General features: G+C 39.7%; 1 protein-coding gene across 1 annotated transcript; it reads right to left on the bottom strand.

The window, feature by feature from the left end:
* Window positions 1-23,165: 23,165 nt before the first annotated feature.
* Window positions 23,166-27,126, bottom strand: has2 (hyaluronan synthase 2). The gene is made up of 3 exons (XM_070912435.1): window positions 26,500-27,126; window positions 24,235-24,336; window positions 23,166-24,095 (listed from the first exon to the last, which is right to left on the bottom strand). The coding sequence occupies exons 1-3, from the start codon at window positions 27,124-27,126 to the stop codon at window positions 23,166-23,168; spliced, it is 1,659 nt and encodes a 552-aa protein (XP_070768536.1).
* Between the last annotated feature and the right edge of the window lie 269 nt (window positions 27,127-27,395).

Raw genomic sequence — 27,395 nt, 5'->3', positions numbered from 1 at the left:
TTAATCCTTCCTTCTCTCTGAATTCAGCTCACTTCTCCAGCTACTTGCAAAGCCATAAAAAAAAAATGTGTTGGGACATATCACTTGCAGGATAAAATCAGCCTTCCCTGTCCTTTTTCTGACATTAAACATTCATGGTTTGAGATATGGACAGATAGCTTTGCAGCAAGACTAAAGCACAAGACACAGGACAAAAACGTAAGAAAAGCTGTTATAAGGCAGGCTTTTAACATCATGTTACGAATGCATGTTCACTGGCACCATTCTCACAGAATGAAACAGCAAGCATCTGTATAATTATCACCATGACCTACAACCAAGAGGTGTTTCATTTCACTCCCACCTTCATATATTATGGTGAAATTGACTGAATATTTTGTAGTGTATGAATACTATTACAGCAAAGACAAAGTGGAGGGTGTATCCTTAGATCCACTTAAATTATTGTGATTTTGCTGATAGTAACCTAAACAAAGGGTATGACTAAAGGGGAGTTAATTGTTCTTACAGGAGGGGTTGCTGTTAACAAAACCATAAAACACAGAGAGCATAACTCAGTGCATTACTGCTGCTGGTCATCTAAACATCCTCCAGGCAGAGGCTTATGAGAGTGGCTGTGTATAACATCAGTCAAACAGCCGTGATTTAAACCTCAGTGCCTCCCTTGGCCCACCCAAAGAGACTCTCTTAACATCTCTCACTATGTGCTTATTATGCGCTCCTCCTTACAGCTTTCAGCTTTATTTTCTCTATCTCAGTCTCTCTTTTTGCTTTGTAATCCAACTCATCTCCTCCAGTACTGTATGTGTCTGTTGGACCTCAGATGACCCCTTTCATCTACAGTACCTACACAAAGCTGATTTCATAACGGGGATATGTAAAAAAAAAACAAAAAAAAACCCCATTATTTAGATTTGTCATTTAATAGCAGTTTGTAATACTGTGAGGAAGGTTTTTACAACTCAAAGGTGAATTACACTGTCCAAACTAATCTACCAGGGCTGCATAAAAAATAATTATTGATATAATATATAGCCCCTTTCACGCTACACACACAGAACATTTAAATACAAAAAATAAATATAAAAACATTATAGACACTTTTATACAGATAGAGATGAATTTGGTCAATAGTTTTAATGATATCCTGCAGGGGCAGTCCTGGATGTGTTGGTGCCCAGGGCAAACAAAGGATTGGGATCCCCAACATGGTTGCTATCATGTTTTGGGTGTAAAATGTTACCACGTTTTTTTTTTGAGGAGCATCTTTTTTAGGGAATTCAATGCCTTCATTATAGAGTTGATAGTAGAGAGATGACAGGAAATGACATGCAACAAATGTCCTTGGCTATGTTTGAAACCGGGACGCCACAGAGAGTTGCTTTATTAAGCAGATATTGCCAAATCTGTAAAGTGTACAACCCCTGTCACTACCATGGGATGAAAAGAGACCAAAAACAGATGAGATTGTCAACATGGAGTTCAACTTTCATGTCCCACCATGAACATTTTTTTTTATGGGTTATAGACTGCAGTCCTAAAACTCCTGCCCGAGATGTGACGTCTCCGGCTACAGCTTTGGTTGTTTTCGTTTTTCTTTTGCAGGTTCATGTCATAGCGTTGAGGGGTGTGTGTGTGTGCATGTGTGTGTGAGGGTGATTATGGTGTCATGACGTCTGCTGGTGTTAGGGCTGAACCCGAGAAACCATTTAGACACAGCAACCCCCACAACAGCCCTTCCCAAACACACGCGCACTTGCTCACTTCCCCCACTTAAACACACTTACAAGGGGGCTCACACTTCACAAGCACATTCACACACGTGATTACCAATAAATGGGCCTTCATAGCGGCTGAGTGTGTTTAGGGGGACTACAGACCCTCAACAGCTGATATTTGGAGAGCTTTCTGTCGGTAACAGCCACATCAAACTGAAAGTCAACTAGCTGAGAGACTATGACTCAGAATATATGTACTGTTTTTATGTTTCAGATGCTTGTGTGTGCTCAAATAATTTTTGCTGGCTTGTGTGTATGTATAAGCAGTGTACATGTAACTGATACTGAGTGTCTATCTAAGAAAACTAAGAAACATTTTAGGAAATATGTTTATTCGCTTTCTGATACCTCTTTCATGTCTGAAGGCTAAATATGAAGCTACCGCCAGCAGCTGGTTAGCTTAGCTTAGCACAAAGACTGGAAGCAGAGAGGAACAGCGAGCCTGGTTATGTCCAAAGTTCTAAAGTACCTAGCAGGACCTTGAATATGTCTTGGCTGGGACCAGTTGCCAGGCAACCATCCAAGAAATAGTCTGGTGCACAAACCCTGTAAAACTTTGGTTTTTGTACGGATTAAACAAACGGGATATAATGTGTTAATTAGTGAGCTTTAGAGGTGCTGGTAGGCAGATTTTGTTACCTTTGGACAGAGTGAAGCAAGCTGTTTCCTGTCTTTGTGCTAAGCTACGCTAACCAGTTTCTCAGTAGCTTCATGTTTAGTGTACAGACATGAGAGCAGTATCTCAGTGAGATAGCGAATAAAACTATTCTTTTAAGAATATAATAAATAATACACCAGAATACATCATTAAGGTTTTGAGATGTATTTAGATTTAGATTATGTTTGTAGTTCTATGCATCACAGTCCTCATGAAAGTAAGAAGTCTATCACTTTTATTGAAGTCATTGAAGAATAACGACATCAGCCTTCAATCAACAATTCTGAAGTCACATTTTTACATCAGAGTTAAACAAGGCTGCAAAGTCCTCATTGTTGGATGTATCTACATTCTGTGTTAGTTAAATCTTCAGTGGATTAGAAGTTTTACCACAAAAAGAAAACCAAAGCGGCGACACCCCTTCTCTTCTTAGATGCTCAAAATGTTCTTTAGAAATAATAATCTGTGGTTTGTCATGGTGCTGCCTTAAGGGAATCTGGGCCATTTGTTTTTGTTGAGTAAGAAAACCATTGAATTTACAGACTGGAATTTCACTAACTTCACTTTTAAGAGTCAATCCAAAATCCCTATTCCCCATCCAGTTCACACCTATTTCCTCAAGTCAAGTAGCAGTATTGTATAGTATAGTATACTATAATATAGTAATAGTAGTATGTGAGGCTGTGGTACCTTATAGGTACCTTTTCTGGTTTTGATATTCCTGCTACCCTGTTGCATGCGATCTATCACTCTGAAAACTGTGCACCACTCCTCTTCTTGCATACTTAATAGGCAGTGAATGTCATTCTGAATTACTTATCAGCTTTTGATTTGTTAACATGTGTGGTCAATTGTGATATTGCATCATGGGAATCTGTGTAAAACTGTGCGCATGTTTGAAGCATTGACCTTTGCATCGGCTTCTCCCACAATATCAGATTCCAGGCCAGAATCTCTGGTCTATATTGTAGGAGGGAGGAGAAAGAGGGAATGGGAGGAGGGGTGGATAGATGGATGGGTGGTGCATATTTAAGTGTCCACTAAGGAATAGGCTGAACCACAACAAGTGTGGCTTTGTGGTTACAGTAGTGCTTGTGGTTGAGATATTAAATAAAAAATGAATCAAACTTTCAGTTTCGATACCTACACTCTGAAATGACTTCATCTCTAACGTGGTCTTTGTTTTAATCTCCAGCAATCCAGATCTAAGTCAGACTAAGTTTCAGTGGAACTAGGAAGTGATGAAAAGCTTTTTCAGTTTGTCAAAATTTGATTGACAGTTTGAATATTTTCAGGATGATTGAACCCAGAACATGATCTGCAGTCCACATTTCAGTATGTGGTATCAAATCTCAAAATGCCCAGTGCCCATAAAGCATACTATACATGGGAAACAAATTACATTACATGCCAAGAGGTGAGATAATTAACTAATGTTGGATATGAGCCTTCACTCATATACAGTAATTAGTAATTGACAGACTTTAGTTTATCAATTCAGGACGTAGGACACAAACTTCCTCCATCTCCTTCTCCGTTCCTCTGTCTGTCTCTCACAGACACGCACACACACTAATGTTGTGCTGGCAATGAAAATGTTTGTATCCACTGTGGTTTACAGAGTGTTTAGTCTAGAATAACACCAAAGCTAGCCAGCAGTCCGAAAGCTTAAGTGTGTCACAGCCTCGAGGGCCTGCTTTGCCCCTGGACAGCTACACTGAGAACTTGTGCACTGCAAGAAATATGCCAACCGAATGTGACTTCTTCTTTTATTCAGCCTGTAAGACTTACCTCTGTTAAATCTGACCAAGAAAGAAAAACAGAAAGAATCTTGAACCAATGTACTTTGAAAAGTGCCATTATGCAACTTGTAATTTTCCACATGCTTTCAACAAAAAACGGCTTCTAACTGAACGTGGGATGAAAAGACTGGATGATATTCAGAAGTCTATTCTTTTGATCACCATTTCAAACCACTGCAAAGGCTTCTCTCAAAATTGCATGCAAGTACGACCAAAGACTTATATTAATACTATTGTTACTAGTCATGGATCCAATTGTGAGAAAAACAAAGTTTCAAGCTCCACTCGAAAATAGTCCAACTGATTTTTCACAAGGAGCATCTGCTAGTATTTTTTCTTGACTAAACAATTCCAGTGTTTTTCATGTCACGGAGAAATGTAAAGATCGATAAAGATCCTACAGAAACAAATACTGAACCCGGCTGCTACATAACCAGGTAAGACTGGCACCTTTTTGGAGTCCAGCAGGGTGAGAGAGAGCAGGGGTGATTTTCCCAAACAGATTTAGTGCCTTGATCTCTTTCAGTCTATTGTTCAGTGGATGGAGGACTGAGGGTTTATAATGTTACTGAGCTTTTGGGAAAGTCGCCTACTGCACCCATGCTTGGGAATGAAGGCAACTTTTACTTTACTGTATGTGTGTAAAAAAACAAAAACAAAAAAAGAATACAACTGACTCTCACATATATTTAGTTTATTTTCCATATTCTATATATTATATGTACATTTTCTATGATCCAACTGAAAATGCAAAGGTTAAAGGTTCATTACTTTTAATAGATAGATATAGATGTTAGCACAGTAAGAACATGAACAGGAGTATGTATTATCTTTTACTCTATGTCTGATGCGCCCTAGCTTCTTAAAGGTTATCAACATTTAGTTTTCTGCTGTAACAACAATTAATCAAAAATACATGGTAATAAGAGGCTTAACTGACAGGTAGAGGATGACATATAGTCTCATACACACACATACACACAAACAATACTTCAGATCCGGTTCAAAGACAGTCTATGAACAAAGCTAGGATGGATAAATACATTGCAGGAAATGACATTTGCTTTGACTTATGAGCCAGACACACTCAGTAAGTCTGAGCTGACTGAGGATGAAATACTGCCCAGAGGTTTAGGTCTCTGTGTTACGTGGGATATTTTGTTGGAGACGATGAGAACTTTCTTCTTGTCCACCCTTTTTCTGAGAGTGTATGATGCTGACATGTACAATTGCATAGCGAATTACTCTAAAGTGCATGTGCAAAAGCGAGTTACATCTCCTTTCCTCTCCCTCCTTATCTCCCCATCACTCCTCCCCTCCCTTAAATCTCTCTTTTCTGGCAGTGTATTGTGAGCACGTCTTTGTTCTCAGTCTGAATTTAAATCACTATGTTCAATACAAGGAAGTGATTAAAAGAACAAAACACCTCACGTTAAAAGTTGCTGTAATTCAGAGGGGAATTAAGAGCTCATATGAGCTCAGACGAAGTGAAGTTTCAAATGACGGTGAAGAGATTAAAAGGCAGCTTGATTTGTGCTCAATGGTTTGATTCCCAGTGTCACTGTGATCTTAAGGTATCTCTAGCACAATGGTGGTCAGGTCATCTTAAATGACTTGAACCCAGTTTTTTGAAAGAACTTTGCATCTCTGTAAATGTAAATGTTTTAGGAACTGGGATCAAACCTTTTCACATGTGAGCAGTCAATTTGAATAAAATAAAAGAAAGACATTAAAAGTCACATGTTCTTGCAATGGTGAAATCTGTTTCTGCCCTTATGTTGTTATAGAGAACATATTGTCCTGTCAGCGGAACACTATCACTGGTGTCCAAAACTCTCAGAGAAAACTCGCAGCGATTGGAGCACTATGCTGAAATCATTATAGGCACTTTTTAAAACTTTTTTGGAAACACAATAAGAACATTTTAACAAAGTCAGTCAGCATGCTGAAAAAAATAAATACATAATTGAATACGGCTAAAAACAATAAGCAGTAAGTGGTCGATTGAATTGTTTAAAATGCATTATTCAACCCTTTATTTTTTCTGACTTCCTCAGACAGAAAATCCCAGACAGACTATCCAGGGTAGTAAGCTACATGAGAGGAGCAGGTTCTCTGTGGAGCCATCACAGAGAACAGACACACAGATCTTAGCTGACAGTCTCTGTCCCAGCGGTTTCGATGCAGCAAGATTATCTCTTACACTCTGTAATGAGTCCAGAAAGAGTCTGCGTTCACTGAACATGTCTTTTTTTCTTTGCTAGCCTCATTCAGCAGATGCTTTGGTGGCTGCTTGTCTTGGTAACTGTAAAAAACCTGACACATCAATATATGAAAAAGGAAATTGCACTATTATATTACAAGTATGTAGGTTATTTGTCTTTGGAAACATGGAGAAACATGTATGAGGATATTTTCCTGTGGGTGTGCTTGGCCGCTAATCAATGGTGTCCCAATAAAGTATAACACCAACATATACAGTGTACTTAATGGACTGGTGCAGCTGTATGATTTCCAAATGTGGCAGAATACACAGATAGCATGTTGGAGTACTGCTGACAAAAAAAACTGGTCAGGAACCAATGTGGTTTCTTAATGGAGAACTAAGATCTATACAGTTTGTTTCCTACAAAAAAGCTTGTTTTGTCAACAGGTGGCCCCACATGCTGAAAAAAGTGAATTTTACTGCAACCACAAATTATCTGACCATATTTTTCTAGATAGCATCAAGCTGTTTCTGCTGTCTGATTAAAGTTTATCAGAGCTTTTTCACTGAAAATAGTTGCTTGATGAGAGCGTTGAGAGTGAACCAAACAGTTAAGTTGTGGGCTGGACAACCAAAATAATGAACTAAAAGACGCTTAAACGCACCATAGAGCTGAGGAAAATTGCATAATTCTCTGTGGGTTTGTTACTACAAGTGACCCCTTTCACAATACACCTAGAGATTTGATCCATTACCAATATAAAAATATTGATTAGTGCAGCTTTAAGTAGCTTTTCTTGTTTACTACATCTACTGTATTTTAGAGCGCAGACTAATGGAGAGACATAACAAGGCTTTGAGAATTTAGGATCTTAAGCTTGGATATAACTAAATAAAGCGAAATCCGATAGCTGCAGTAGCTCATTTCTTTAAAGTGCATGAAGTACCTTATAACCCAAATGGCACCCTTAAATCTCTGTACAGCGGGCTTACTCAAACGCTCCCATTCATTTCCCATTCCTTTTCATTGTCGTCTGATAAAGCAGAAATGTAATAAAGGGGATATTTTAACAGGCCAGACTTGTGGCTTGAACCCATTTACTTAGAGACGTATGCCATGGTGTTTTATGATAGATGTAAATGCTCAGCGGGATCTTGTTCTGTGTGTGTGTGTGTGTGTATCATTTCAGTAGCCTTGTAGAGAACACAGGCCAATGCTGACTGTGATACACACTGCACTCTCTCTGTCCGTCTCTCTCTCTTTGATTCTTTTTCTGTTTCTGACTTTTTCATTTTATTTTTCACTCACAGACATTCCTTATTCTATGTATGTGTGTGTGTGTGTGTGTGTGTGTGGCAAGAGAAAACGTCCTGTCCTTCTGGGAGGGGGTGGATTTGAAAAAGGTATTTTCTGATGTCACACACATGTTGGTGGAGTTACCGCTGACGAGCATTTGAAGCTTCTAAGAAATACAGAAATGCATGCATGCTAGCACACACACACACACATACAAAGGTTGACGTGCACTTTCAGTCCTTCAGGAACCAGGAAGTCCCCTTGTTGTTCATGAAACATCTGGAGCACAGAATCCCGGTTTCCCCTGGCAACACTAAATCAACAGCCAGCCCAGTGCCTGCCCTAAGTGTGTGTGTGTTATGTGTGTGTGTGAAAGAGAGAGTGAGAGGGAAAGGGAAAAAGAGAAAGATGGACATTACATCTTTGCTAATGTGTCTATGTGTGCTATGTCATGTGTATCCTGGTTGTGTGTGTGTGTGTGTGTGTGTGTGTGTGTGTTTGTGTATGTGTGTGTGTGTTTTAATCAACAAAGATACAAAATGCTGCAACTCAAAATCATCCTGCACTTTACGGGTCAGTATTAAATGGCAGGACAAGATTTGAATTGATTGACAAAGCCCATGTTCAATACATGTTCATATACAAACTGGAAGCAGCAGATACTCAGTTGGTCTTGTTCCTCTAAAGAGTTAATAGTTCATTCTTACGTGACTTTTTTCAATCAGTTTTTATGTTTCAGTGTTAAAGCCAGGGGCCCAATTATAAGTAACTTTGTTTTTGCTTGCAGTCAAATGATGTCCAAAGACCCTATTAAGGGAAAAATATCCATGAGTTTCCATTAGTGTCCTGTGTGCAGTGGCAGGCCAGATGAGGCATGTCTGACCTTGGGAACATGGAAGCACTGAGTCTGAGGTCATTTCCTTGCAGTCTGACCCCAGCCATCCCCTCTTAACCTCCCTGTGAAAGAACTGCCAAGCAGCTTCATCTCTTCTTCCCTCTCTTTACTCCCCTCAGAGTGAAAGCTATTTTCCCCCCATTTCCTTATTTACACATACGTTTATGGATATTTGAGTAGTTCATAAGCCAGTCTCCAATCCAATGTATTGTGAACAAAAAGGTGATGTCAAAAGAAAAACATTTTCTATCTTCAGTATTTATTAGTTTCATCATTAACTGAAGTGTCATTGACCTCTAGTCCTCCGTCCTCCCAGCCTTTTGTCTCTGACTCATTTCCTTTCGTCCTATCCAAAAGGGAGTCAAAATGACATGAGCCACACCACAGACATCTGAGAGCCAGGTCACTGCGAAGCTTTGTCTGAAATCCAGCCATCGACCACAAATGAAACCGCTTTAAAATCTCATCGATGCAATCTTGTCATTTGAGTCATTGTTTCATCTGACCTCATCTAAAGGTTCTTAATTTCTCTGAGAATCGAAACCATGAGTCTCCACGCTGAGAACAAAGAGAGGGTGTATTATTGTGTGAGAGAGTGAGTGTGTTTGATGTGCTGTATATCATCCGTGTTGACTTTTAACTCCCTCGAGATATAAAACGTATACTTTAGACAAAGCCATTATCTTCTATCTTGCCATATGTGACATAGTATGTGATGACTATGAAATGTGTTGACAAAGCCAAGCTCTTCAATTCTTATGGTATGATGTAGTCATTTCCTGAGAATCTTAACCTCATTTTATGTATTTAGAAATGAAAGGTCAATTAAGAAACTAAGAACAATTCCTCAGTGATCATTCTGCCAGCTTTATGTGAGTGATAACAATGTGTTTTACACTAAAAAAAAACTTAAATTATATCATAACATAATAAGGTGACCTGAAGTTACCTATTGATTTCTCCAGAGTGATGTTGCCCGGTGGTGAAGAGAACGTATGTGAAACATAAAACATTAACATAGCACCAGCATAAACTAGTCATTATTTGATTTATTCCTAATGGGTACAAGCTAAGTAGTGTTGGGAGGACAGATTCCGTTGTGCATGCTTACAGCAGTTACATCACGTCTTCCTCCCAAAACCAGTGGCCAAATTGGCACATTAATCTGACAAAGCTTTTCTTGGCAGACAACAGCAACTTAACAGCCACTCATCAACATGAGCCACACTCATTCCAATGTCCTTCTCCTGAAAAAGCTCTCTCACACACACACACACACACACACACAAAATAATCCAATAACACAAGAGTAGCCATGGTTGAGTTGCTGTTTGCAAATCTGGCACATAATTTATGCCATATCTCGCCCTGTACTTTTTGAAAGGACATTTGACAATTAATTCTTCACAAGTTGTTATTCTTGTAAATTAGTTGATGTTAGGTTCCTGCTTAAGTAATGACTTAAAGGAAAAGTTAGAGGTTTGGGGAAATAAGAAAAGAAGATTAATACCAATGTTAGTACCCTAAGTATGAAGATATTGCCAGCAGCGGGCTAACTTAGCCTAGCACAAAGTGGGGGTGGGTGATGCCTTGAAACTTGTCCTGGCCAAGAAATAGCTGCACATAACGTTCTAAAATGGTGAAATGCCATTTTTACGCTTTGGTTTTTGTACAACAAATTATTAATGAGCTTTCGAGGTTTGCCAACTGCTGGCTGTAGCTTCATGTTTACCGTACAAACATTCAAGAGTGGTATTAATCTTCTCGTCTACCTCTCAGCTAGAAAGCAAGCAAGCATATTTCCCAAAATGTCGACCTTTTCCTTGCACTATAATGAAATTACATTTTTATAAATACGCTGTTGCGTAGGGAGTCAATTGGATCAGTTTTGAGGAAATTGGCTGAAGCAAGAGAAGCATGTTACCTGTGAGAAACTATTATCAAAGCACTACTTGCTGTCTTATTGCAGCACTGGTGGACAGCATTCTGGGGAATATAGATAGGCAGCATAAGAGGATTAGAATGAGTCATTTTACAATACTATCAGTACTGTTGTACCATCAAAGCTACTACACCTTAAATCTGTAGCTCTCTGATCTGCTACACAAGTTGCATCATGTGTACAAATCATTTTGGCCGCTGCGGGTACATTTTTATAAAGCTCAGGCTCATGCTCATGTGACAATCAAGTCAAGTCACGTCCTTCAAGCTGCCCCGCTTTGAAGTCCTCAATCGTATCTGTAACTGGTAAATGGACGGCTTCCGTTTGCAGTGAATACATTTCTGTTTTAGATGATCCTTGTGATTTCTATTTGAGTGATTATTAAAACCGGCTGTCAGCTCTCACAGAAGAGTGATCAAATTCGATTTGTGAAATGAAAAGGCATCTGACCTCAGGAGAAAGAGCTGGAAGGGGGGCAGAGGGCTCACATGGGAATCTGGGGAGAGAAAGGAATGTATCATAGTGAGTTTGTGACCCATACATATATATTCATACATATAGTGCATGCGTATGTACAAGCACGTCAAATAGCATTATAAAACCTCCGCCTAAAGGAGAAAGTTTACATGTAGTTCTCTACAGACAGAGTAAATTCTTGGTGTCCAGTTCAGATGGCCCTCTGATACACCTGCGTTGGTTTGGAATGCCATAAGAATTGCTAAGATATATATTTATAGTAAATTAATAATAATTCTAAATCACAGGACACCATTAGATTGGAATTGGCTAAAACATTCTTCATATCTTCATATTCTAGCAGTTTATAGTGTTTGCACTGACGTGTTGGCTGATAAGACACATCTGGGTTTGAGTCTTCACTACATCTCTGACCCTCTTACCCCTTCAGTGTCGGGCCACGCCCTGTGATCCTCAGCTGCTGGTCACAAGCCTGTTATACTCACCTGTCTTTGACTGTGGAATATTATATTATGGTCTTGATTTTCGTCCTACCTGTTGTATTTTTACATTACATTAAGTTGGCATGTACTTCTGTCTAAAACAACTTACAATAAGTATTTGAAACAGCACACTTTTTTAAAGGAATGCTCCACTGAAAATCTATCGATTCAAATCTTTACTTTATAAGGGAAGGCACAGCTGTTTTCTCTGCTGTCACTTGTAATCACAGATGTTTTCTATTTCATACCAACTTAACTGACATTATTGAACTCAACTATATTCTCCACTATGTCACATTTAGGATCTGTTGAAATTGATTAACTCCATAAGTTCCTTTGATTATTTGCTTTCATTTTAGTGTAACTGTTTACTCGGAACACATGAACTGAAACTGTGTGAAAAGCACAGAGATCACACATTATTCAGTGTAATGCCATAATTCTAATAATGTTGCTCATCAAATTGTCTTTTTTTGACAATTTTGGTTTACAGTATTTTCTGAAATAACACATACAACACCAAAATCACAAAATAAAAAATATTAAACAATAGGAGTCAACAAGAAAGAAACATATGACAAAAAATATTAACTCAAGGTTCACTTACTAGCTTTTTCTGGGGCTCTCAACCGCATCTCAAAGTCTCTACCAATCAATGGAGTTGGTTTTTATATGGTCACATGATACATCTCCATGACAATGGTGCATCTGCCATGAGATGTGGTAGAAAGCGGAATAAATCTAGTAAATTAACCTCGAGTTAGGATTTTGTTTGTGTATCTGTGTTAAATAACGATTTCTAAGGTCAAGAAGGAAAGAAAAACTCAAGTGAATTTCATCTTTAGAGCGTCTTGTGTTTCTCATGTTGTCATTGATGGTCCATGACCTTTTGACATGGGTTTTTTTTGCACCAGAGAAGTCCAGGTTGTGGTGGTGCTCCCTGACTTGCATAAAACAAAGCAGAATCTGTCCGTCTAAATTCTGTTATGTCTGTTGTCAAGATGTGCGTGCCCTCTGCTCCCTTCATCTCAGGGCTTTCCCAGCACTCTACATTGTTTTCTGCTATAATAATGGTGTCGCTGTTTATCCCGGAGGGCATTTTAGTGTTCAAACACGTAAAGCCACTCCACCCTCATTACTCATTATTGTCATTGACAGCATTAGAGAAATGTCGTGTGGGTTAATGGTTTTATTGAGGATGTCAGGCCAATCATGAAGATTACTGTATTTGTAGAGGAAAAACTGATTCAAACATACCCCCAGCACTGTCCTAGAAAAAAATAATAAAATACATTCACCACACTGCTTGTAATTAAGGTTAGAAATGTCTCTACTGAGAGCCAAAATCACTTCCTACGTATACTCCACAAGCCTCTGTTCTGTTCCTCATTGGACTCCACTTTTGCTTAGAGGATTGTCGTCCCCAAACTGTCGTCATCTTTATCACCATCCAGAACCTGAAGTGGTCATCAAGCACACATAAGGGGACCCTCCCTTACAAGAGTCAGTGGTCCTTTAATCAGCTTCCACTGGGAGAGGTCAAATTTACTCTGCTTTATTAAATTAGAGCGTGTGCAATGTGGGATTCGGGTGGTGTGTGTGTGTGTGTGTGTGTGTGTGTGTGTGTAAGACAGAGAGAGAAAGAGACAGAAAAGTAGAGCTACACAGAGAGAAGACACATGGGTCCTGTTAAGTTCAGGGAAGACTGGGTATTCTCTACAACTTGATTAATACACACACACACACACACCCAGACAACAAGCGTGTACACAACTCACGCTCAATATGCTTGCCGCCCTCAGTCTCGTTACTCACTGTGGGCCCAATTTGGAGCTTGACTGTCAGCCAGTTGAGACTGGAGTTACAGAACCAGCAGGGATGCGTGGCCTCCTGAGGTGATTGAATTACATATATAGTTTCTTCCACCTTCATGTTATGACTCAGACTTTTTTCTACATGTAGTTAATTTATATGCTTGTTTCTTTTTTTTCTATCAGATTTGTTTATCTTCTCAAGCGTCATTGGTGCCTACAGTTGTGATCATTAGTGCACAGAGCCTAATTATTAGGCTATTAGCTAGTAGTTACAATTGATATAAGATGTATACATGGTCAATGCAATAAGCCATGTGTATAAACAATTATAAAACTTAATCTTCTTACAAAAATGTAAGTTGGTGTAAAAATGGATAAATCAGATTCTGTATATTTCTTGTGTTTTATCTAATTATTGTCCCAAGCTGCTTACTAACAGCACTGGAAAAGAAAAGGAGAAAAGTTCATGTCCCCAGGATCTGTCTGAATCGGAAGTCTACATAACTACAAAACTGAATTGTGTTCATTATGAAAATTTACTTTTTCGCAATAGGCTACACACTCTGATTCACCATCCAGAAACATTACTCACTATACTCCCATAGGTAGTGAGTCTCTCAGTTAGTCACTCTTACTTAGTGATTATTTATTAACCGTCCACCCACCCCCTGAATCACACACACACACACACACACACACACACACACACACACACACACACACACGCACACACACACACTTCTACTCTTTGCTCCATCCCTCCAGCTGTGAACTCCTCAGGCATATTAGAGCATTATCTTATTTCCTCCCGGGAATCAAGCCACAGCTGGAGATGTCTCTCTCTTTCTGTCTCTCACATATATGAGTGCATGCATAGACACATACAGAACACACACAGAGATCTAACACATAAGTATACCCCAATGACCTTTACGTGCAGTACTTGAGTACAATTTTGAAGTACTTGTACCTCCATTAATCATCTCACGACCCCTCAGATTTATCTTGTGACCGTATAGAGGGGCCAGACCCCCTGGTTGGGAAACACTGAACTAAACTACTGAGCTGTACATAAAGTAGTTAAAACTAGCTCCACCTCAACCAACTACAGCAGTCGAATGCTACTTACACCTTGACGCATCAGTATTAACAATGTAATATACATATATAATAATACATCAGTCACAGGGGCCATTTTTCTGTATGATGAGTACTTTTACTTTTTATACTTTAAGTATATTTAGCTGATGATACTTCTGTGCTGTTACTTAAGTAGGATTATGATTGCAGCACATCTGTAACCACATTTGGGACTGGTTGCACCAGCTTTTCCTAACTTCAATCTTCAAAAGTATTGTCATACAGTAATGTGAGAGTTTACTACTAGTTGAGTGTAAAATCTCTACTGTCCTCATACTTTTTCTTATCAATCCTAATGGCTAAAATAACCTTTTACTTCCCAGGTGAGTTGTAGCGATGAAGGGGCGTGGTGACTCCCCAGCAATTAACTTTGTGAGTAATATCTCATCAGAACTGAGAGAACAAAAACATCAGCCCTTACAACCAAGCACGCTTCACATCACCTGATTGTGTGTGAGCGTCTGCTAAGCTGTGGGTGGCCAGTCATTTGGCCGCGGGGTAACAGACGTCTGGACTCTACCAACGTCACCCACTAAAGCTCCACTCAGCGATTCCAGTTTTACCAGACAGATATTGTATGTTATAAACTGCATCTTCTGATTTCATTTTAAGTTTTTTATGGAGACCTCTGTGCCAAACAAATAATGTGAAAGTTAAACTTAAAGTGTTTGGTGCATGTCGTGCAAAAAGAAAAGGGTTTTACTGTCATTAATGACTGCTTTAACTGTCTCTGAGGCATAGGAACACATGGGAGTTTTTAAAACAATTAGCCGCACTGAATGAGGCTCATTATGTGGTTATAGGGTTCAGAAGAGAGGGAAAGGAAGACAAAGGTAAGATGGAGTTGGATGGACATGGTGAGAAACTCCACAGGGCAGGGCTGTATGGGATGTATCAAATTGTGAAAAACACTCCACCATGACATGTCGATTAACCAAGACCCCAAGACCCCAGGACAAGTTATCATCGTACGCTGATCTCAAATCCACGTTTATAAAGAAGCTAAACAGCTGAGAGGACAACTGAAAAGTATGAACAAATGTTTATCAGTAAAGAAAACAAGAAACCAGGAAACAGACTTTGAAGGGATCAGTTCCTGGCGGCTATGTGGTCCCATTATCCCCCCGTTGCACAGATCCAACATCAGCAAATCATTTTTTGCATCTTTTAATGCAACTGTCAAATAGGAGAATATCACATATGGCCTGAGACAATCTTTTTTTCCACCTTCATGTCACACACCCTTTATGAAGGGGCTGCAGCATATTTTTCACTCACAATAGTTTTAAAATGCAATTTAATACCATTAATTAAAACTCCAAAGCATCTAGTAAGGAATTACTTATGCTAACTCAGTCAGGAAGTGACATAATTAAGACATAAACTTCTGAAGCCAAGTTTGAGGTCAGCTTGCCTTCCAATTTCACCGCCTCCTGTTTAACTAAACCTCCGGAGCACAAAACAGAGGGCTGCTGTCACCTCTTTTTCCATGCATCACCTTTAATCTAACTTTAATCTAATCTTTTTTTCTAAACTTTTCCATCCCATACATGCACTGTATAATTTACAGCTATACTTTCACACATGTTGTCTACAGTGTGCGACATCATAGTGTACACAACGCAAACCCAGTACTGAGAATCTACTATCAGATTCACCTATTTATGTACAATGAATATAAACTAACATTTCTTTACTGGAAATTATGGATCACAATTTCTTTTTGGCACACCTGCATTACACACCGCTATTACTGGCAATCTGTGAGTAAATATGGCATTATAGATGACCACGGTGCATGCCAGCAATCAGAAGCTGATGCAGTCAAAGAAAATATCATATTCATGAAATAAACATCAAGTCAGACATTCTTTCTCTGATGCTTACTTTCTCTGATGCATGGAGCATATTCTCAGCGGGGGTACTGGAGGTTCTTCCACAAGTGTATTTCACATCACAAATATTCAATGCTGGCAGATGAACTACCCATCATTCCTCTGACTGGTATGAATGGAAAAAGGTGACAGGTCAATACAAAGCAGCTTGTTCCACGATGGAACGCTGTTACTGCCAATAATCTGTCCAGACTGTGTCATACTGTGTGTGTGGATGGGTGTGTACATCACGGAGCGGAATATGTTTGTGACGTGGTCAAAGATGATTCATTGTATTGTAAATATGATCCTCAAGTTTCCTCAAGCCCGATAATAGATTTAGGCAAAGGTGAGTGTATTCTTTTTATACAGTCATCCTTTGCAGTCCCCTTGATTTTTGAGTCAAGCATCATGGGTCCAGTTTTATCCCTTTTTGCAGTCATAAATCGAGTGTTTTTCACATTTATTGTTAATATTTTTTATTTTGTAAAGGAAGGAAAAGGTCTTACATCATCAGAGATATACGTAGGAAGTGTTCTCTGAGCATCTGAACTTGATGTTTGCAGGTACGTTTTTAAGCTGTGCTACAGCTGATGAGCTAATTAGCTATGTAGCCTGCAACCTGACATTAGCAGTGCTTCTCCTCCATGAATGTTTGTTTCAGTGAATTAAATAACTGGCAAATCAAGGTACTTGATCATATTGATAACTCCAATGTTGCCATAAAGCAGTCAGGCTCACTGATTTGCAACATTGCCCACAATATACCAATACATATAGTAATACATCCAGAGATATAAATGTATATATTGACATAGCTTCTTCTGTAGAAACAGAAGAGCAAAACCTCTACTGGTTGACACGTCTCTATCATCTCACAACATATATTTTGGTAGTGCTCATCTATAACGCTGAGATACTTCGAAAACAGTGAAACAGTTACTGCAGTGTGTGTAAAAACACTGACAAGGATAAAATGGACACAGTCACATCAGTGATGGGAATGTGTCATATTTTGATTTGATCATTTTAAGGGTTTCGCAAAAAGTACCAAAGAAAAACAAATTCAAAGTCTGTGTGCTCAAACAAAGAACAAAGCTTATGGTCCAACTCATACAAAACACATTAGACATAGTATCACCACATGGGAGTTGTGAAGCTAACAGAATTGTATGTCAGCCCAGTTGTGCAAAGTTTAAGACTCTGTGGTGCAATCCGTCCCGGTGAGGTGCTTTGTTGTAACATTGCAGTAAAATTTAGGGTAGGTAGGATTAAGGTTAGGGTTTAGGGGTTAGGGTAGGTATAGTGGTAGGGGTAGAGAGAGACAGTGAAGTTGCAAAAGCCTAAGAAAAGTAGCGACCAGCTGAGAGGGACAAGCAGGGTATGATTCAGTCAGCTGCTGGAGACCGTTTGCCAGTAGGGAGCCATTAGCTAGCAGCAGCGCTAAGCAGTGCTGTAATGTATTTGGCAAAGATAAACCAGTGATGGCGTTGACTGCTGACGCACTGAGAGAAAAGCCTGGCTGGTTCTACTGTGCTCCTGCCCACTTGTGCTTTTCTCCTCTGCAAGAATGAGAGTTACTTCACTGAGAGACACAACAGTCGACTAGTCACAGAAACAGAGAAAACGCAACAGGGAGAGTTTGTAAAAGAGTTGGTGAGGAGTTTACTGTGTTAGTGTTAGTTTACTTTGTGCAAAGTGGCAGATGTCAACACAGCTACCCCTTTTACATGTGTACAAGATTAAAAGCAAATCTTAAAAGAATTTATACAAGGCTGTTGCATATTTGTGTAGTAGTCCGCATTCTGGATGGATGGATGTCATTAGGTCGAAAGGTCTTTTTTGCCGACTTTCTTACCCTGCCGCACTGCAGGAGGATGTGAAAAAATCTGTCACTAATATATAGATTCATTTTTAAAATAGGTAATTTCCTAAAACAGCTAGGCACTGTAATATTTAGCAAACATTACTCAAACAGGGGTAAACAGTGTATTTGTTGGGGACTATTTTTACCTGCTGATCGTGTAAAGTTTCCATTATTGGTGCCAGCAAAGACGAAGGAGGAAGTGTGACAGTGAACGAAGAACCACAACAGAAAACAGACTTTTCCCAGAGGATAATTCACTACCATCATCATCACCATCAGTGATTTAATGTCAGACTTATTGGACAACAGTTTAGTGACATTAGCACATATCCTTCTGCACTGCCCTGAAGCCAAATTTCTGATACTATGTGTGTGAGTGCGTGCATGCGTGTGTGTATCCAGTAAATATGTTTACTTCTGCCTTGACAACCACTGACCCTCTGATACGCTGGTGGATAAAGGACCTCTGTTCTCCTTCCCTTGGTTCGTCTGATTCGACACAGAGCTAACATCTCCAGTCAGCCAAATCACTGTGTCCCAAAATTACGTGTGTTCGCACATGTTGGGCAGCATTTTTGTTGATGTCCATAAATTTATGTATCCATATTCCCTCTCTAGTTTTGGTTGCACACACCTATTGTAACACAAATAAACACATCCAGTTTCCCCTTCAGGGCTCTTGCTCCAAATCCTTTCTTGGACTGACCGTCTGGGAACTTTGGCAAAATTCAGATGGGCTGACTCACCTTTGGGCTGCACACTTTCTCACAACTTATTTACTAATGGTGGCATTTATGGTAGAATTAAAAACTGAAAGGTTTACCCATTTTAAAGCAGTTAATTTACTGACTGATCTCTTTTTTTTCTAACAACCTAAAAGTTGCTGCTGGACATTCTCTATATAACCCAATAATAATTCTAAGCTTATGCAATTCCCACAAGTGTCTTTACAGCATTTCAGGGAAACTCCTCTGATACACAGAAAGTGAAGTGAGCAGTGATGACCCCTGCCACTACTCAGACAAGAGCAGCCAGCTGCCGAAACTCAAATCAACAGAAATCCAATGAAAGTGGATTCAAAGACAGTGATGGCCGTAGTAAAGCTGACATTATATATGCATATTCTACTTTATACTGCAGATATTGTCTAAATATAACTCTGGATAGTTAAATCATAGAATAACAGTAACAGAAGGAGAGTCAGTAATGAAAGTTATTTCCATTACCCGCCTGCTGAGATAAAGCCAATAAAGTGCTGTTATTGGCTATTATTGGCCAAGCTTTAGCAAGTGAGGATTTCCTGTTGGATGATATAGGCCCGATTAATTTTGAAATAATAATAATTAAATTAAACTAAATTAATTAATTAAAGTAATTAAAATGTTACACTTTGCATTCCAACAGTTTGCACGTACTCATGCCAGTCCTACACCTCCCACACATGGACATCACTGTCTACTTAGAAGAAGACTGTACTCTCCAGAAAGAAATTGCCCATTTTTTTGGCACACAATGCACGGCTTTTAAGGTGGCAGATGTATCTATGTTCCCACAAAATTGTTTAAGAGTGTGGTGATTGCTGCCCTTCAGTTGCATTGTAGGCTGATGGTGTTATGCTCATGGGATGGAGCAGTATCTCACTTTGACTTTCACATAAGACACTTCCAAGAAGCAAGTGGTCTTGCAGGAGCTCACTGTTTCCTGGGAGGACCGAATATAGGAAGCCATTGAGAGGAAGAGGGCCAAGTATGTAGACCTAGTCCCTCAGCAAAGGGCTCAGTCTCCTGGGAATGACAGGGGGTATGAAAACAAAAGCCATCAGGAGTGCCACTGAGGGCTTGATCAACCCTGGTTGGGTCACCAGGGTGAGGGTGTCTGATGTTGAAAGACCCAAAACAACCACTGACCCCAGGTTACATTACTGATGTTGTGTCCCAATGCATCGGAAGATGTATGTTACAACCACAATCCCATCAAATAGATCAATTAAAAGCTAAATAAAAACTCCAACACCAGCAAATGAAAACAATAGTTGTTTTTATTTGGCACAACACAAAAAGTGCTTTATGATAACACTGCCCATGACTAGTTTGACATGAAAACAACCTCATGGTTCAATTGTTGGTCTCATTCATTAAAACCTCGGAATAAGACTTGTCCTTAAAATTGTATAAAAACATCACTCAGGTTTTCTTTTGTTATTGCTCAGTAAGGCACCTTTATACTAACTAGAAAACTTTGTAACACGTAATTTGCAGATAATTACATTTTTGTGCAAATGTTTTTAAAATGTTTTGGGCACATTTTCAGTCTGCTTTGGCTTTATTGTCGATTCTATTTGTCTATGTAGTTTCAGCACTGCAAAAACATTGAAGCCTAGCCATTATGTTCACATGTTGTATATATTAAAAATCATTTCTAAATGTATTTATTGTTTTTGCAGTGTAGACATATGGAACCTTTGGGGTTTTACATGTATACAGACATCTTACTAAGTACAGAATACACATAAATATGCTGGTTTTCTCTCTACGCACAAAGTATAAAAACACAGGTTTGTCACCTCTTTTGAAATCAATAACTTATCCCTACAAATTGCATTTTTATTGTTCTTATTGCAGACAAAACCCCCAGCTCATAATTTCACATTGTTTGGTCAGATATACAAGTCATTGTCAGAACAGTTGAAAGCACAACACATTTTTCCCATTTTTCTTATAAAAACATGAGTGAAAATAAAGAATCTTTGGTAGCTAAGCAAAAATATAATAGAAATGTCTATATATAAAATGCATTGAAATACAAAGTAACAATAAGTAAACGGCTACAGCAAAGGGCCAACAAGGCAGAGAAATCCAGCTTTGACTTAATAAGGAACTGCGTATAAAAAATGACACTTTTATATTTAATATCACAAACAGATCATAAATTACTTGAGACCTTCAGAATGCATCAGTCTTTGGACGCCATCCTGACTCCTTGATGCAACACAAAGAGAACCACTGAGGTATTTCAGCTTGATTACGTCAAGCATCACGCTGGACGACGGGAGAGACATAAAAGTGCATGAGAATTAAACTCATGTCTGCTCCTGGTCGACTATAGCAAACACTGGACTTGTTTCATTCCAAAATGCTGTTGTGCCCGTATTCACATTCCTGTTATCAGGTAGTACTTATCTCTCATTTGGTACATTAATGTTTTGCTCTCACCCTTGCAGGTCGTTTAACACAATGCAAGGAAGCAGAGATGTGTAGCTACATTACCCTCAATACAGTATGTGAACAAAGGAGGAGAGCAAGGGCACATGGAGGGCAAAGTCTTTGGATTGGAACATGTCCACTGTGTCAACTTGGTGGTTATCATTCAACTTGGTAGAAAGAAATACATTAACAACAATAGTGTTAAAACCATTTCACAACATACAACCATCATTCATATTTAAAAAAAAAAAAGAAAAAAGAAAAACAGAAGTTATCGTTTCTGTAAAAATAAAACAGTCACAGCAGCAATCCCTCGTCTGGTCACAAGTTCACCTGGTCACCTGATCCGGTGGAGATTATATCTACCAATCAGTGATCAGTCTGAGATTCTTTACTTTGTAAACGTTGAGAAAAAACTGCATTTACGTCATATGGGAATAACAACAAGACTTGCAAGTGTCCAGACATCCAAACATAATTGTTGACAGATTTGTAGCCTCTTAAAAGCATGATTGGATTTTTCTATGAGTCTTGCACCGTTTCACCTTCAACATGGATGCACCACAGTGAGTGATGAGTTTGAATTCATTTTAAACAGCAAACCAAGAATTGTATTGACATTTAGGAGTTGCAATTGTGAACTGTCTTTGTGTGATACAAAACATGTCTTGTGTGAAGACTATGAGGAAGCATCTTTCCCATATGACATGAGTGCAACAAAAGAAAGAGATCAGCTCTCCAATTTAAAGCCCTTTCTGCACCCTTTCACTCTTTGTGAATTGATACTGTAGCTCTTCCTAAAAGAGATTTGAAAACACTGGAAAGGTACACCAATGCATTGCCCCCACTTGTTTAACACGTGCAGTGTGACTTCTTGTGGAAGTGTGATTTGTTATTCATGGTAAAATGGCCAACCTCACCTATTCATGAGATCCACATAGACCATCTAGGTACATGCAGATTACAATTACATGAATTAGATAGCAATGGCGGTAGCCCCTCTCAACACCTTATAGAGTTAAGAATGTAATCCTTGATGTTGTTCAGTCATTTGGCAGTGGAGACATCCTGGCAGGGTGCTGGTAGTTTCAGTTTGACTTCAACTTGAAGCTATGTGGTGATGGGCTTTTGGCTTCCCTTTGGTGGAGGCAATATGTCGCTTTGTTTCTAGTTTGGATGTACAAACATTTCTTGAAGACACAATGATGCTCTGGAGGAAAAATATTCTTACTGGTCAGGCTAAACCCCAATGGGTGGAGATAAACATCCACATTTTCTTTGGCTAAGTTGCAAATGTTAGACTGAAGCCCAGTGAAAATGACATGGGTAAGAGGTAGCTAATATTACAAAGCCTAGCACTCTTGCTGCCAACTGCAATATATTGCATCTTTCCATACTGAGTTATCACGGTTAACTAGCTAGCTTACAGAAGCTGATCTTCAGCTAAACATATTAGATAAAAAAAATCTAGGTAAGCTAAATTAGCTAGCATGCTGATGTTCCAAGATCATAAATGCTATGGTCATAAATGAACAAAAAAGAAAAAGCAGCCACTGCCATTTATACTGTACAATTTTGCCATTCAAGTTTGAAAAAACTTGTTGAACTCAACCAATTTTGCCTCCAGAGCTGCTCTGCATCTGAAAAACATTTGTATAACAACAACATGGTGCGAGTGAAAACAACCCAACAAGAGAGTTCACTGGTAAATGATGACTGTAGTCTGCAAGTCATACATCCAGCACCATATCGTAGTGGGTTTCCTTCTTCCTCTTCCCACATTTATTTATGAGCACTGCATACAACGTCAACAGCATGACCCAGTAACTGGCATAGACGACTGCCCCTATGATCAGAACAATCTTTTCTGATTCAGGAAAGGGTTTTCTAGTCTGCAGGATTACTGTGTAGATAATCCCAATGAAGAGGATGGTGAACCAGACTGATATAGGAATCAGACCAATGAAGTTCACCACTATTGTTTTCCTCCCAGAGGTCCCCCATCCAGACTTGTTGATTGTTGCTATTGCGAACATTTTGGCTGGCAACAGGCTTGACATGTACAGTACAGAGTAGAAGGACATAAACACCATGACAATGTTACCTCTGAGGCAGCTGGCAAACGATGACTTAATCAGGGCCACTGCTTGCACAATGAGTAGAAACAACAGAATATTCCAGAGCCTTCCTTGGTAGAAGAGTTGGATCGCAGTGGCGATAAGGAAAAACGGGAAGAAGCCCGTGATCACAGCCTCATAAGTCATCCATAGATGGTGTTTGTGGAACCACAGAGAGTTGTATAGCCATTCTCTGAAATATGACTTACTCCATCGAGTCTGTTGATTAAGCCACCGCAGGTACGTAATCGGTGTCTCAGTGAGGCACTTTGATCGTGCAGTATATTTGGTGGCATACCCAAGGCTTAGAACTCTGTTTGTGAGATGGCGGTCGTCCCCAAAACTGCAGTGGGATCCCATGAAAGTCTGATTGTACCAGTCTTCAAGGAATTCGCGCAGGAGGGAGTTCCGGTACATTCCTAAAGGCCCACTGATGCACTGCACGCAACCAAAGTAGGACTGGCAAGCCCGCTCAATGTTGAAGGCCATCCAGTACCGCACACTGCTCAGGAAGGAGATCCACGACTCGTATTTGTTTAGGATCTAGGCAGGAATTGATGAGCAAAAAGAAATAGTTGGAAGTTTAACATGAAAGACAAATGTAAGACAGTTATAATTGCTGTGAAATGCTCAGTTTGTCACCTTCAAGGAATGAGAAAATATTTGGGGTTTTGTAACTAACCTGTACATCTCCTCCAACCCCTCCCACCATAGGGTCTTCTTCTAGAACCTTCACCATCTCCACCGTTGATGCTGGGTCCAACATGGTGTCAGAGTCACACACCTGAGTAAAACCCACAAAATAAACAGTAAGTTACATGTATTTAAGGGCCAAAGATCATCTGTTACCATGTAAAACGGCTTTGGGAGACTTTCCTTATCTGAATCGGGGGTCTAAGGATAGAGGTTGTCATATGCTGTACAGATTGTAAAGCCCCTAGAGGCAAATTTGTGATTTGTGATATTGGGCTGCATAAATAACTTGACTTGAGGATAGTATACTGTACACTTTCACTGCCACTGTCTCCCCCTCTTACTTACAGCAGACAAGGTGGATTACATGTTCTCTCTATTCATTCATATTCACAAAATAATGCAAAACAGAGTAACACAAAACAATATGTACAGTGCTACAGTACAGTGGCCCACCACCGCTGGTCTGTCTTTCTTCACTCTTTCTTTTGGGTTGCATTCGGTCGCCCAAACGGAGATACATAAAATGTGTGGAGCAAGTGAAAGATAATCATGCATCCAATTTAAAATCGTAATGGTCTGATTAACAACGTGGCCAGTGGATAATCCCCGGCAACAAAGAGTAACAGCTTTAAACTTAATCACCACCCATTATCTTTCTGATGCTCTTTGCCTCCAGATTCTTCTATAAATGGTCATTTTCATCCATAACAAAACCAGATGATGGAAACAAACCTAGAGCCCAATCCCCATTAACAAAACACATCTGTTGCAGGCAGAGCCTGATGATAGTAAAAAGGCATGCAACACTGTCCCTCCTTTCCCTACATGCTGAAGGGTACTAGCATGATTACTGGCAGCTTTGAAGTAAGTCGTTTTGAAACCTCTGTTAAACGAGGTTTCTGGCAGGTTGCAGCCAGCTGCAGGTGTTAGACAGCATCATATCAAAAATGTTTTTATCATCAAAGTCCCCTTTTTTGTAATGCAAAAAATGATTGTAATATTATTACGGTAATGAGGTTTTTGTTCAACATTACTCACAGAGATAATCCAATGCACTACAACAGGTATGTTGAATTGTATGCCTACTAAAAATGTAAATACGTCACAATGTTGTAGGGTACATTAATATAGTCTGTAATTAAGGCGTTGGCCATGGCCTGGTGACCTATGTCAGGCACTTTTGCTTCCTGAAATAATCTACATGTCATCCAATAAAACAATGGTGCAGTACAAGCTGAACTGTAGTGGCGTTCAGCTGATGGGAAGTTGTTCACAGTGCTAAAGAATTATGACGGTATAAAAGGGAAGGATTGAAAAGAGCTATGCTCTTGGCTCCTGGCCATACTATCTCCACAACATTTACTGCCAACAGGATAAAAACAGGTTTCCTGGTACTTCATCAGCTTGTGTGTTACCAAGCTTGGCACTAGTTAATGTTTTTAGCTCCTGTTTATATTTAAAGCCACACCACCAGACAATGTTAGCATTATTAGACCGTATTAGCCAGCCAAAAACCCTTGGGAACTGGCTTTTCCAAGGATATAATTTAAGTGTCATTAACATACACTGAGATTATTATTCATTTACTGATTTGATTGACAACAGTATTTCACTAAATCCCATATAGATTTAGCCCAAAAGAAATGTAGATCTCTCTTTTTCAAGTTAGACTTTAAGCTATTTCAGTTTTGTTTTTCGCCAGCAAACAAAATGTGGACCAAAATTAACGTTTCTTTGACACTGTTTTGGGCCCTGACTCTGAATACAACTCATGTAGATGATGTAAAACAGATCTGTTATTACACTTAGACATCAGCTACTGGTGCCCTTCTTCACGCTACACTTCACAACACACGATGCACACAGCCACCGTCCATTTAAAAGCAACACAAAAGACTCTTTGTGGACCCCATTTTTGGCTTGGCAGAGGCCCCCTCCCCTCTCCAGCCCTCTGTTTCTCTTCCCTTTCCCTCCATCTTCAACCCACACTGATGTCAACTGTCCTTGTCTTACTTGTGTGTAAGGCACATAGGCACATACCACTGAATATTTTACCTGTTATATAATGGTGTCTAGTTTGTACCAGTGACACTCCTTGTTCCTCGCTTCTTTTTGTCTCTCTTCCCATTTTTTGCCCCTTTTGCATTCAACCAAGTGATTTCCACTATCCATCCGTCCCTCCTTTCACCATCCCTTTATTCTTCTCAGTTAAACCCCTACATAATATCCATTTCTAGTTTCACTGGCTTACCTGCACATAGTCCACACTCCTCCCCAGTGCTTTGAAGGGTGTATACATGACCTCTCTCTTCCCTCCCCACTTCTGCATGATGCACACACACTTGTTGTTCAGCACCAGCCTGGAGATGTGCTGGAGGCTCTCAGCGTAGCTCTCATCCGTCTCCTCGGGCCCTCTGTTGTGATAGTTGCTCCGCCACACGTACGTGGCCGATTTCTCCCATCCCATGATCTCTTTAAAAATGTCCATCATGTACAAGTCATCGTCCGAGTTCCCGTCGATCACCATGATCACTTTGATCCCTGGGTACGTCAGCCTCTTCACCGACACCAGGCATTTCCTCAGGTAGTTTGGGTCCTCTTGATACGCTGCAATGCACAACGCCAAGGATTTGTTCAGTTTGATCGGCGTCTCCAAGGACCTGCGCATGTTTCGGTGTTCTAAGAGCGCAAACATGCTCTGGATAATGAGGTGGACGACCAAGATGGCACCGTACAGGCCGAAGGACAGGTGATTGCGGGCTGTGGTGAAGAACTGGTAGCCCATGATGTAGGCCGTCGAAATGCCCACCAGGAGGGACACACCGAACATGGTGGTACCAAATATCCGCAGGTAGGTGAGGACTCTATGACACCTCATCTAGGGACAGAATGTGGAGAAAAGGGTTACATTTAGTTAATATAGCACAAACATAAAAAGCAATAATCAATTATAATGCCATGGGATGAAGTCATAGAAACCTTAGCCTTACATTATGCTCATTTTCCCTTCCTTTTAAATATACAAAACAACCAAAAGAACCAAAAAGAAAGTGACTTCCTGCAAAAATCTGATGACTATGCTATGATTTAGAGAGGGAAAATGAAAAAGAAAACATTTATGTATGTATAAAGTAATTTGGAACTATG

Source organism: Enoplosus armatus, chromosome 9 (genome assembly GCF_043641665.1).
Source record: "Enoplosus armatus isolate fEnoArm2 chromosome 9, fEnoArm2.hap1, whole genome shotgun sequence".
Classification (NCBI taxonomy): domain Eukaryota; kingdom Metazoa; phylum Chordata; class Actinopteri; order Centrarchiformes; family Enoplosidae; genus Enoplosus; species Enoplosus armatus.
The sequence above is the reverse complement of the archived record's forward strand: the minus strand, read 5'-3'. Positions and strand labels throughout refer to the sequence as shown.

What these genes read in the sequence shown, in the direction of transcription:
- has2 (XM_070912435.1), bottom strand. Translation starts at nt 27,126, where the DNA reads ATGAGGTGTCATAGAGTCCTCACCTACCTGCGGATATTTGGTACCACC. An exon ending in GGAGTGTGGACTATGTGCAG is followed by an intron (nt 24,337 to 26,499) that starts GTAAGCCAGTGA and finishes GGTTTTACTCAG; the next exon opens with GTGTGTGACTCTGACACCAT. An exon ending in GGGTTGGAGGAGATGTACAG is followed by an intron (nt 24,096 to 24,234) that starts GTTAGTTACAAA and finishes ATTCCTGCCTAG; the next exon opens with ATCCTAAACAAATACGAGTC.